The sequence below is a fragment of the Chiloscyllium plagiosum genome, chromosome 38 (genome assembly GCF_004010195.1).
Source record: "Chiloscyllium plagiosum isolate BGI_BamShark_2017 chromosome 38, ASM401019v2, whole genome shotgun sequence".
In the NCBI taxonomy this organism is placed as follows: domain Eukaryota; kingdom Metazoa; phylum Chordata; class Chondrichthyes; order Orectolobiformes; family Hemiscylliidae; genus Chiloscyllium; species Chiloscyllium plagiosum.
Window position 1 is genome coordinate 13,876,863 of NC_057747.1, and position 13,356 is coordinate 13,890,218.

Sequence of the window (13,356 nt, forward strand, 5' to 3'; positions counted from 1 at the left end):
AGAGATGTAGTGCATAGTTAATGAAGTGAGTGTGGGAAGATAGTGCAAGAAAACCAGCTGGAGGTGGGAGAGAGAAACACCCCATGAAACTTGTCAAAAATGATACTTAGTTGATTTCTGTTAAGATTCAGCCCAACGTGTCTTTTTTCACCAATACTCAAGTTCTGTACTACTAAATGACTGTGTGAAGAAAATTAATTATATAACTTCATTTTACGATTAAACTTTCTAGTAGTTTTCTGATAGTGTTTACATATGTCTCAGATACAACTTAAGATGACAAACATTCGTACAGGTATACTTCAAACCATTCAAATGGAGTCTAAATAGTCACAGAATTTAGTTCACTTTTATCTTCCACATTCTATGTTATTTCAACATTCCTTAAATAAAACATTTTATTCCAAGTTCGGGTCTAGTTCGGTCCTCGTCATCTGTTTAATTGTGTATTCACTGATATGGCATACCGGGATGGCAATCCACAGATTCAGAAAATCCCATGAATTAGGAATAAAGAGAATAAAATCTTTTATGCTCCAGCACAGGTGATATATTGTATATCCAGAACAAAATCTTGACTGTTTAGAGAGTTTTTTAAAATCTCAAATGAAGTTTCAACCTTACAGTTATGCAATTTTCCCCCATATTGGTAAATTGAAAAAAATGTTATTATTTTACATATGCAGTACACTTATAAAGATATATATTGTATTCATAAGAACATATCATCTATTTCAAATTGAACTACTTTTAAACAGATTCATCATTTCGATCATCATGTCCAAGCCCTGGGGTTCCAGCTTCATGTGTCCCAGTCTAGGTAAGGAAACAATGCTGGCTGCTTATGCATAGTTTAATCATCCTATCTACATGCTTGCTGACCCATGTTGTCTCCCAGGCCCTTGTATATCTCAATTTTTACTCACACATATTCACTCACTTACACATACAACATACTCACACACTTTCATACATACACTTACATCCCACTTCTGTAAAACTCTGCAACTCCTCAACATGCATTTAATTCCAACCTCTTATGCATCCATGTTTTTAATTCAGTGCACATTTAAGAAGTCCTTGACATTCAATAGCATTGCCATTGCTAAATCCCTCCAATATCAACATCCTGGGGGTCACCATTGACCAAACAGCCCATTTAAACACAGTGGCTTCAAGAGCAGGTCAGAGGCTGGAGATTCTGTAGTGAATAACTCCTGTCTCCCAAAACCCATTCACCACACCTCAGATGGGGGAGGGTTGAGGGGGAAGAGTCCTTTATAGTAACATCAACCATTTGTGGGAATTGAACCCATGCTGTTAGCATCACTCTGTGTCACATATCAGCTGTATAGCCAACTAAGCTAACTGACCCCCACTGAAAATTTAAAATGGGGGTAGAAGTCAGCAGTTGCCTGGATGGGTGCAGCTTCGACAATACTCAAGGAGGTCAACAACATTCAGGGACAAAGCAACCCAAGCTCGATTGGTATCACATTCACGAACATCCGATCCCTCCACCACTGATGCTCAGTCACAGCAGTGTATTGCAGACATTCACTGACGCACCATAGACAGCACCTTCCAAACTCACACGCTCTACCATCTAGAAGGACAAGGGGCAGCAGATATCTGGAAACACCACCCCCTGGAAGTTCTCCTCCAAGCCACTCCACAGCCTGACTTGGAAAAATGTCAGCCATTCCTTCAGTGTCGCTGGGTCAGAATCCTGAAATCCCCTCCCTAAGAGCATTGTGAGTCTACCTGCAGCATGTGAACTACAGCGGTTCAAGAAAATGGGAGTGAGGAGCTGCCTTCCCGATGGAGGCGCCAGCAACTAGGGACGGGCAACAAATGTTGGCCTCAGCCAGTGACACCCACTTTCAACGAATGAATTTTTTCAAAAAGCGCTCCTTAAAACTTCCCTCTTTCACAGAGCCTTTACCCTCCTGCTCTGTCTTCTAATACTTCTTGATGTCACATTTTATTTATCAATGTCACAGGAATTGCTGCGAGTTCGGACCTGGACAGCTGGGATTTGGATGAGCTGCAGGATTTTCTCCCTCAGGTATTCCTTGTCTCGACAAATGTTTAAAAATATTTTCACAGGGTTGGAGATTCAGGAGGGCATTGCTGGCTGGACCAACATTCCTTGCCATTGTCAATTGCCCTTGAGAAGATGGAAGTGGTCTAATTTCCTGAACTGCTACCATCCATGAGCAGGCAGCTTAAACCAGGTCAGTATGACTCACTGCACAAAAACAATTCTTCCTTGTATTCCCCCATCTGTCTGATGCCCAAAATCCACAGTGTGCTGCATTTGCTGACACAGGTACTGACATGTTGTATGCCACTGTAAATCAAATGTCTGTAGATTTCGGGGATGGGGGAATGGTGATAGAGTGGTGGTGAGACAGATTGGGAAAGGTATTGTGGAGAGATTGGGAGGAGCTGGGAAGGGAGCAGGTAGCATGAGAATCTGGATGGATGGCATTTGAACCCAAGAGGTGGGGTATGGGGAGATCCAGGCTGAATGCAAAGGAATGGAGACAACAGAAGGGGAGAGGACCTCCTGGGGCCTGAATCCTTCCTCTAGCCCTCTCCACTCCTGGTCCTGGGCCATTTGCTTTTCACACCCCACTCCAGCCCGCCCTCCAGCCACCAATGAACCTTAGTTCGAAACAGTGTACCCTTCACTGCACTTCCGGATGATGTTACACATAAAGTCCTGTTATAGGAAGTATATTATTAAATTAGAGAATGTTCAGAAAAGATTTATCAGGATATTACTGGGAATGGAGGTTTCAGTTTAAATATAGGCTGAGATCTTTTCCACTGGAGTATAGGAGGTTGAGGGGTGACCTTACAGCATTGTAGATAAATTGGATGGTGAAGGTCTTTTCTCTAGGGTGGGGAAGTTCAAAACTAGGGATCATATTTTTAAGGTGAACATTTAAAAAGTACACAAGGTGCAGCTTTTTTTGTCCAGAGAATGGTTCACGTGTGGAATGAACTTCCAGTGGAAGTGGTGGATGAGAGTACAGTTCAAATATTTAAAAGACGTTTGGATGAGTATGTGAACAGGAAATGTTTTGAGGGGGATGAGCTAAAGTGCAGGCAGATGAGACTAGTTTAGTTTGGGAACGTAGTTAGCATGGACTGGTTAGACCGAAGGGTCTGGCTCCATGCTGTATGATTCTATGACATGACTATAGTTACAGACACAATAAATGTTTTAACTTTTTTTTATAACAATTAAACTTTTGTTCTGCTTGTTGCTGACTCTTGAACTTTTTGTTTCATAAGCATTACCAGCTCATATGCATAATAGGCAAGAAATTATTAAGTTCTGCATGCTGAATTTCTTCATTGTATAGCTAATATTAAAGCACACAGTTATGTGAATCCACATGTGCAATGTGCAATACTGGTCACAGTTCTAGAATTTATTGCACTAATCAAATGAAGTACCTCACCTGGACTGAAAGATCCCGAGCTTGTCTGAACATTTCTAAGTCCTCCTCTGTCACATTGTCCTGGTGGAAAGCTACACCTCCATCTGCAATATCCTTTTTGATATTTTTCATAATTTCTTCATTGTCTGCAGTTTACCAAAGTAACAGGAAAAATATTCATGTCCAAGAGCAAGATTGACTATCATATGAATGCCATTATATACTCCATTAAAAGCTCCATAACATGATCACAACTCATTTGGCTGCTTTATTATTCAGGTGAGGTAAATTAGCATACTTCATCTAACAATTTGAATACTAATAGTCACAAGACCAATCAAGACATGGCAGTGGAGGCAGGCAACTGGCACAAAGTAATTCAACAACAGCATTTGCTTTGTCCAGTACGGTTGATATTAGTGTATGCAAAGAAATGAAGGAGGAAAAACAATTAATAAAATGTAGAATAGAAATATCTACTGTTAACACATTTGCCATTTCTCTCTATCAACGCTGAAAGCAACAACCACAATGGCTGCATCACAGTTCGAAAAGGAACAGTAAAGTGAGATGAACAATGTGGCAATTTGGATGGTCATGCGTTTCTCCAAAGTTGTAATTAGTGCTATGCAGGCATTTGGGACTCTTAGTACTACAACAGATGCAAATTAATCAAGATGTTTCATCGGTGATGCAAGTTTCTATGAAAAAATGTTAAGATATTTAGTTAGCTTCAGAAAAAGGGACAAAATATTTTGTTTACATTGGAGAAGGAACTAAAGAAGCTAAGGGCTATGTGATAAATAGAGAAAACTTTCAGTGAACAGGACGCAGGTTGGTTTGGACCTTTGCTTACCATCGTCCCGATCCTGTTTAATCCTTCCGTATGCCATGTTCCCCATCCCTGCTGAGGGGGTCCCCATTTGAGGGGTCAATCTGTACGTTAATCTGCCTAATATTTTGTGCTTTACAAAGAAGGAGGTTTGTCTGAAATGAGCAAATGATTTCAATGAGCATGTCCTGGAAGCCCTCCATCCATGAGAAAAAGCAGGGAACATGAAGCTACTAATACCTTTCTTTTGTCCAATTGGAGGGTAGATTTTTGATGTGGGAACCAATTCAGGCTTATGCTGCATATGTCTAAGTGTTGCATAATTGGGATTCCCCTTTTTACGAGACTTTCTGTGAATGGTATAAATATGAGATAACCCATCAAAGAGTCCCTTTATATGGTTGCTGTTAGGAAGTTTACTGTGAGAAAGAACACTTGATTGGCTGGAAAAACTTTGAGGGGAATTAGCAGAAGTGAAGGTGCTGGATTTGCAAGAGTTGGGGCTGTGACTAGGAAGTGAGGATTGATAGAATGGGATTAACTTTTGAGCAAAACTTGTAGACCATGTTCTGGAGTTAGAAGTACGTGACTGTTTCAAAGTGCAGTTTTTTTTAAACAAATAGCATTTTGAAAAGTCTATTATTTCACCTTGTGTCTTTCGACCATTAGGTGAAGGTGTAAAGAATTTAGTTAGGCCATCAACAAGGCCAAAAGTTGTTTGGTTAACTGTGAGTTTGGTAGTACCAGCCATGGTTTGGTCTGTATCAGCCAATCTGCTGCTCGAATGTTTCAGAAATGCAGCATGATGAAATGAAGGTGTTGTAGAGATTTGAGTCTTTTGACCCCTACCAGGTGACCCCCTTCCTGTGTCCATTGTCATGGATCCTTCATCATTGTCTGCAGATCTGTGGAAAAGTGCAAAACATAACATTACCACTAAAGAACGAACTTACGTTTCTAGGAGTGTTTCTAAACTTACAAATATATAAAGAGAAAAACAATGGGGAGGAAAATCAGATGCACAAATGAAGAATTCACAACCTTCAGTGTATGATTACATTTCTACTTGTTTATATTTTCATGACCATTTTTCATGTTTTGCTCCATGTCATCTGGAGTTATTTCCACCACATCATTTACAATCCCGCATCTCAAACCATTCTACGGTAAAAGGGATAAAGCAATTAAATTGGTTCTAAGTCACTGCTTATAGTAATTAAACACTATAAAACAAATAAACTTTTTAGATAGGCATGTCCTCTCTCAAGGAAATGCCCTTTTTCTAATCATAAGTCAGCGAAAATGGACCTTGATTATATGCAAAACTGCATTCTACTTTGCTGTGACAGTGTGCATCAACTTATCAATAAGTGATGTTACTACATAAAATGCTTCAATGTGGGCTTTGTGACCATCCATCATGAGCAGATAATTTACTGAACAAATATAAACGGAAATCTTCAACAAGTTATCTAATTGACATCTTTACAATTGTTCTTACATTATTTTCAGAACTATCTTTTGTGTATTAAATCACCCAAGAGCCTTTGGAATACATAGCTTAGGTTCGGTATGATTTACAAATGGCAGTATTAAGTTACGAAGTAAATCAAATGCCTCATAAATATAATTGCTTACAACATGACTTTGTTGATGGATATTGCCAGATTTCAATTATATATTCTTCAAAAACTATTTAAACAACTGCCTCATGAGGGACTGTATTGCAACAGTCAGCTCCTGTAAGTCGAAGTGAACTAGGGATATTGACTGGAATAAATAGTGAATAAAAACCTAAATATAATTAATTATTCAAGCTGACAGAATGCATCACATGCTTTGAAGTACACGCCCTTAGATTAAACTTAAAACAGGACACAACAGATAAATTCAAATTATTAAACTAAATTTACATACCACAAATGTATGTCAACAAAGGGCATAATTTTCATAAAAGTTTTGATAACCTTTACAAAGTCTGCAATTGGAACAACATTGTACTTAAAACGGCTAAATGAGAAGCGAAGGAGATTGAGGATAGCAAAATAAATGGTCACATTTTGATAACAGTGAAACAGGGCGATGACTTGGCAGCAGTCGAAACAGCTGCTGTGTCAGATGGAGACGAACTAAAGACAAACAGAATGGTCAGGCACTTTGGGAGGAGCAAGGAGTTGAAGTCTGAAGTCGTACGAGAATAAAATTCTGAGTTTGATCATCGGCTTTTCAAAGGAATACTATGCAACTGGAAAGAATCCATAGTATTGACACAAAGAATTAAGGCAAAGGTAGTACGAACGAATCAAGATTGTTTTCTTGAACCAAATTATCGTGAGTGAAAATGTCAGTTCTAGTCAGTAACAGTGAACTATTTTGGAATGCAGCACATGAGGCCATGCCTTCAATTGAGTAAGTGGATAGTTATAAGAAATTACATGCATAATGCCTTAAAATTGTCAAATAATGACTATCCTGTTGAGTTCACTTCTACCACAGTATTTGCCAGCTGATTGCCTATTCATATAATACCAATAAGTGTATAACAATATGGTGATGGACAGGCTTGGGAATTGGAGACTGTCAAACAAGAGAAACATGTTCAATGTGTCCATTCAATAAATGAATTGCTTTAAATTAAGCTGAATCACCTTTTCACATTTCACAAACTACCTTCCCATAACTTCTATTGATCATAAAATCCCGAAAGTGTGGAAGCAGGCCATTCAGCCGATCAAGTCAACACCAACCTTGTGTGGTGAAAAGCATCAAAAACAAAATCATATTGTCAAATTACAAAAACATTCCAATTACCAATTACAAATAACTACAAACATCCTCAACTGCTTTCCAAACAATAACTTTTTTAAAAACAACTTAGCAATAAGTGATATCATAGTTAAACAGAAACATCATTTGAGTTGAGACTGATAAAATAAATCAAAATCATGAGCTGCTATCTTTGTACAGCATTGTTCCTCTCAGTTTCATATCCTCCTTTACACTACATTCGGTTTATCCTCAAAAGCAGTCTTCAATGATAAACAGTTTTGTCCCCACCAAATCCCTCATGACTTCAATCCTCCATCACTGGCATTTCATAAAAATGACTTCCTTAATACCATCATTGGTGGCAGAACTTTAAGCCATTTTGAAATTTCCTTTGTCTCAACACCCTTAAAAGAAATTTTGAAACTCATCTTCTCAACTACTTGGTTAGTTACTTCACCCATATTTCCTTCAGGTTCAGTCTTTGTTCTTTCATACTGTATATAACTTATCCCTAATGTCACATTAACTTGGGAATACATGGGTAGCTCAATAATTCCATCTATGAATCATGAGAACTGATTTCTCTGTTTGCCAAATGCAGAACTTTCAAACTGGCTTTTCTCTAGGAATGACAGTGCACTCCTGCAAATGGCAACAGATGTGGTTCATTACACTGGTTGGTTAAACGACATTGCCTCAAAAATGTGTTGGATATGATTAAGTATTCTTACAAGCAGCATATTAGTAACAGATATTTTATGTAATGACGGTCTGCTGTCATGGTTCACAACATTGCACTATGTGAACATGATGTGCTCTTATGCTGCATTCAAAGAAACGTCTAGCTCAAACACTGACTTTCTAACTTATGGGAAAACAATTCCAGACAAAATATGGAGTAATTTGCTCAATGCTCCTGGCAGTATTTGGATACACAATTAGAAGATACATTCCTGTCAGACTGATACACAAAATCACATTTTTCAAACGGATATATTGAAGATCTTAATGAATGGAACTGCACAGCAACCAGCTGTGAAAGATTAAGTTTTAAAACAATAAATGTAAGGAATTAAACATTTTAAATAGACTTAGTAGGAATGTGTATGTACATGGGAATTCATTTCCTTTACTCTTGACATCCAAAATAGAGTGTCACCTTACGTGGAAGTCATTTGTATTGAATTTAGAGTTCAGTTCAGTTGAAAGATGATGAACTTGCAATGATTGTGGATGGCAGTGACAGACTTCTTGTTGAAAATGTGTCATGAAGGAGAAGTGAACACTAGAACAGTATTTGCTTTAGCTACAAAAAGTCAACATCCATCAACTTTAACATGAATGTATATTTTTTCAGGTCTCTTTACCCAGTTTGACAGTTGTTGAAGATTGGAAGAGAAGCTGTTTGTACTCAATTACTTTACTGACAAGGCAACAATGGAGGTTTTGAGGGCAGTTGCCACTAAATAGACCTTTCAATACAATAAGACTGCAAGGTTTCCTGAGCCTCTAAATAAAAATCTTTTTAATGGACTGGATACTTGTTTTAGAATTAAAAATACAAAATCAAGATCAATTTTCCTCTGCAGATTTTTAAAATTGGAATTACATTAATAATTCAGAATCAAAGGGAAACACTACAGGTCTTTACTCAATTGTTGCTTACGCGTTTGATTTAGCATAAGGGGTATTCCCATCAGTTTAAAAAAAAGCAATCCAGCCTTGGACCATGAGCAACTGAAAGGAACTTGCAGCTTTTCTGTACTAATGAACAAATACACTACTCAATGTGGTAAAGAACCAATAAAAAGGTTGGTCTTAGTTGTAATTCTTGGCTTATGCTGAGTTATCAAGATAAGAGAATAACAGGGGTATAAATGATTTGGGTCTTGCATACTTGGCATAGAAAGGAAAAACAAGAAATCCACTGACGTTCTTATTCTTTTGTATTCAGCAATACTCTGTTGAATTGCATTGGTCAATGAATACTAAGGCTGTGCTCAGTTCCAAATTAAATGATTCTGATTACAAAATTACAAATGACTAACTGATTGATTCAGAAGTTTCGTCTCCAATTTTTTAAAAAAAAGTGGTGAGGCAGAAGAAATTTCAAAATGGCTCAAGGTTCTCCCCACAATGGTGGTTTGAAGGAGATGGTTATGTATAAAATGCTGGAGGACTCGAGTCATGAGGGATTTGAAGAAGAGAACAAAAATATACGTCAGTGAAGACAATTATGTTGGACAAACAAAACCTAGCACAAAACCTACATGAAGATCAAAGAATGTTATTAAGATCTGGCCAAATATGAAAAGCACAAAAAGATACATCATTGTGTTTTTTAGGGGCACATGAAAGTATCAGTATCAATGAAAGCAAAGGCAAAGAAACCAATGGATAATAGCAGATTGGTGTGCGTTCAGCTCCAAGGTTAGGAGCCAAATTTAAAGACAGTTGTAGATTTCTAACTTAGGAGCATGACATATATTTAAGGGTTTTGAGATAAACAAGAATAAGTACAGAACTTTTAAACTTACATAAAATAACAAGTTGAAAATCTTATTTTAAAAATCATGAAATAATTACAGTTAAATTCCATTGGTTGATGGGAAAATAATTCGAAAAGTCAAGCACTAAGTTGAGTGCTACCGATTTTCATATAAAATTGAAGAACACAAATGAATTTCACCACAGTTATGACAGCCTATATAGTGTCTGCTTTCTGTATTTAGGCACTGTAATAATACATATATATAACAATCTGTGCCTTAGTGATAAATAAAATTCCTGTGAACTGACATTTTCAACAAGTTAACATTACATAAGAACATAGGAAATAAGAGCAAGAGCATTTTTTTAAACTCAACCTTTGAGCGACTATGATGTTCAATTAAGGCTGACCTTCTATCTCAGTTACACCTTCCTGCACAATCTCCATATTGCTTAGTTTCTTTTGTGCCAAAAGCATAATTCAGCCTCACAGGGACACTCACTGAAAAGAGCAAAATATATTTCCCAGACATCTATCTGGTTTTGCATGTCCAAAATACTTCATTAGTTTGACTTCAATTGAGGTATCATGATATGGGAGGTTTGAATAATAATGTAGACAATTTAATTTTTGTCACTGTTTAATATTTATTGATAATGTGATTTTCTTTGAAATGGAGCATCAATTTTCAAAAGCTACATTATTAATTTAAACAACTTTGTGTCTAGTCTGCCTTTCAATCTAGGGGGCAGCATTTTGGTTTGAAGGCATGGTAATTAGAAGGAAATTTATCAGGGTTACTTCTTTCAAATATTGCACTCCAAATATCTTTAAAAACATTTGTTATACTTGTTTAAAATAATACACATACATGGTTCTTTGCTTTAGTTTATTTTTGGGACGTCCTACTGGTTTCGCATAACGACGTTTGATCTGTGCAGCTTTCTCATGAAGTAGCTTTCTTCCCTTTTTCTTTGGTCTGCAGATTTGACAGATCCACATTCCTATCATAAAGGATACAGCCATTAGCTTTCTCAACAAAGTTTCCAATCTGTACCATATATCTATTTAGAATCTACAAATCATGTGAAGCTTTAATTCCACTCCTGCTATGAAAATATGTAAGTCAGAAAACATTACAGGAAATGAGGATTTTGTTAAATTTGCATATTAGATAACTCACAATTAGAAACAGAATTCAGAAGCAATAATTTAACAACACTGTTGGCACACTTACAGAAGAAATTCAATGATATCATCAGAGCTCAGAAGATTTGATTAGATTACAATCGGTCCAACAAGTCCACACCGACCTGCTGAAGCGCAACCCACCCATATCCCTACATTTACCCCTATACCTAACACTACGGGCAATTTAGCATGGCCAATTCACCTGACCTGTACATCTTTGGACTGTGGGAGGAAACCGGAGCACCCGGAGGAAACCCATGCAGACACGGGGAGAACGTGCAAACTCCACACAGTCAGTCGCCTGAGGCGGGAATTGAACCCGGGTCTCTGGCGCTGTGAGGCAACAGTGCTAACCACTGTGCCACCGTGCCGTCCAGGTTCCTTCTCCCACAAATACCACTTCACAGTCATGAAACTCAAATCAATGGAAGATTTTTCTAAACCCACTTGATGAATAGAAGATTCTTTAACTAGAACAATAATTAGCTTTCACTGAAATATGGGAAATAAATCTCATTGAATAATATGGAGCTTGTATGTGAAGGAGAGAGCAGTCCAGAAAGAATACCAAAAAACAGATGGGACTGGAGATTAAAATATAACAATGATTTAATTGCAAGCTAATGAGGTGTAATTTGAAATTATCACACATTAAGGTAGTATGTGATGAAATTCTACAGCACAATCACAAATTATGAGAATGCTAGAGACTCAGATATTTTCTGCTTCCTCTGACCCTCGTGCATTACTAGCTAAAACATAATAGAAAACTATAAAATGGCCACAAGTCAAATGGAAAATTTGTTCACAAAAACATATACCCACTTTTATAAAAATGTGGCTCTGATTATATGTTGGAACTAAAATTACAGGAAATTTTACCATAATAGACAAGTAAAGAGAGGTTGAGGAATGACATTAACTTGAAAAAGGTGTAAATAAGAAAATAAATGGAGGGAACAGAAGCAATCAGGATGGTAATAAGCAATATACGACAGTAACAACAATGTAGTAATTTAAACTGATACCTACCAACCGCTCAAGCATAGGTCAGTAGATAAGACTTATTTGAGCAAGAATAAAAAGCAAGAATTCAGAATGTTGACAACTGAAGGATTTCAATGTTTCAGAAATAAAGTGGTTAGATGAGAAAAGACAGAAAAGAACTGTGAATGAAAGGCAATTTCACACAAATGTCACATGTCAGAAAATTCTAAGCATCTTAAGTAGATTAGATGCTTAGCAGTTTACTAGAACTGATGATATCAAAGTAGTGTAGAAATAGGGTAGGACTTGGGCACTAAGCGATATAGTTGAAAGGGTTAAGGTCACGATGGCTCAGCTGCATAAGCCAATCTGCAACTATGACACACAGGCCAGGATAGTCCAAACACAAGAATGATACCTGAATGTCAGAAGTTAAGTCATGAGGCAAGATTAAACAAAATTGACATGTTTTCTCGAGATTTTAGAATGTTAAGGGGTGAACTGATCAAAGTCTTCAGGGAAAGACTGGGTAGATAAAGTTAAACTGGTTGGAGGTTCTAGAACAAGGGGGCATACTCTGAGATTTATAGCTGGACTGTTCAGGAGAGATGTTAGGAATGCTTCCATATACAAAGGATGGTTGAGGTTTGGAACCCTCTTACACAAATGCAAAAGACGCAAGATCAGTTGATAGTTTTAAATCTGAGATTTAAATCTCATGATTTTATAAACCTCTACACTTTAGTGAAAAAAGTCCCAGCCCACCTCGCCTCCCCTTGTTACTCAGACCCTCAATTCCCAGCAATTAGATTAGATTAGATTACTTACAGTGTGGAAACAGGCCCTTCAGCCCAACAAGTCCACACCGACCCTCCGAAGAGCAACCCACCCAGACCCATTCCCCTACATTTACCCCTTCACCTAACACTACAGGCAATTTAGCATAGCCAATTCACTTAACCTGCACATTTTTGGACGTGGGAGGAAACCGGAGCACCCGGAGGAAACCCACGCAGACACCGACAGTTGCCTGAGGCGGGAATTGAACTCGAGTCTCTGGCACTGTGAGGCAGCAGTGACAACCACTGTGCCACCATGCCGCCAATATCCTGGTAAATCTCTCCTGAACCCTCTGCAGCTTAATAATAGTCTTTCTATAACAGGGAGACCAGAACTGGACACAGTACTTCAGAAAAGGCCTCATCAATGTCCAGTATAGTCTCAACAATGTCCTGTACAACCTCAACATAACATTCTCAACTCCAATACTCAAAAGGTCTGATTAAAGGCAAGCATATTAAAGTCCTTCTTAACCACCTGACACAAACTTCAAACAATTACGTAACTGAACCTCAGGTGTCTCTATTTTTAACAGGCCTTCTTTCAATTGTACAGTCCTGCTCCCTTGTTTGTTTTACCAAAATAAAATACCTCACATTTATCCAAATTAAACTCTAACTGTTGCCCTTCAGCCCATTGACCCAACTGATCAAGATCTCTTTGTAATCTTAGGTAACCTTCTTCACTATTCACCATACAACCAATTTGGTGTCATCTGCAAACTTACTAACTGTGCAGTTTATATTCTCATCAAAATCATTTATAAAAATGACAAACAAAAATGGACCCAG

At 37.7% G+C, this 13,356-nt stretch overlaps 1 protein-coding gene across 3 annotated transcripts in view; it reads right to left on the reverse strand.

Annotated features, from left to right (window-relative positions):
• kat6b (K(lysine) acetyltransferase 6B) overlaps nt 1–13,356 on the reverse strand; it is a 212,326-nt gene that overhangs the window by 93,261 nt on the left and 105,709 nt on the right. For all 3 annotated transcript variants that reach the window (XM_043678896.1, XM_043678898.1, XM_043678897.1), the window contains exons 6-8: nt 10,419–10,551; nt 5,137–5,192; nt 3,477–3,601 (exon numbers count right to left, since the gene is read on the reverse strand). In XM_043678896.1, the coding sequence (XP_043534831.1) occupies nt 3,477–3,601; nt 5,137–5,192; nt 10,419–10,551 (314 nt within the window). The remainder of the gene's footprint in view (nt 1–3,476; nt 3,602–5,136; nt 5,193–10,418; nt 10,552–13,356) is intronic.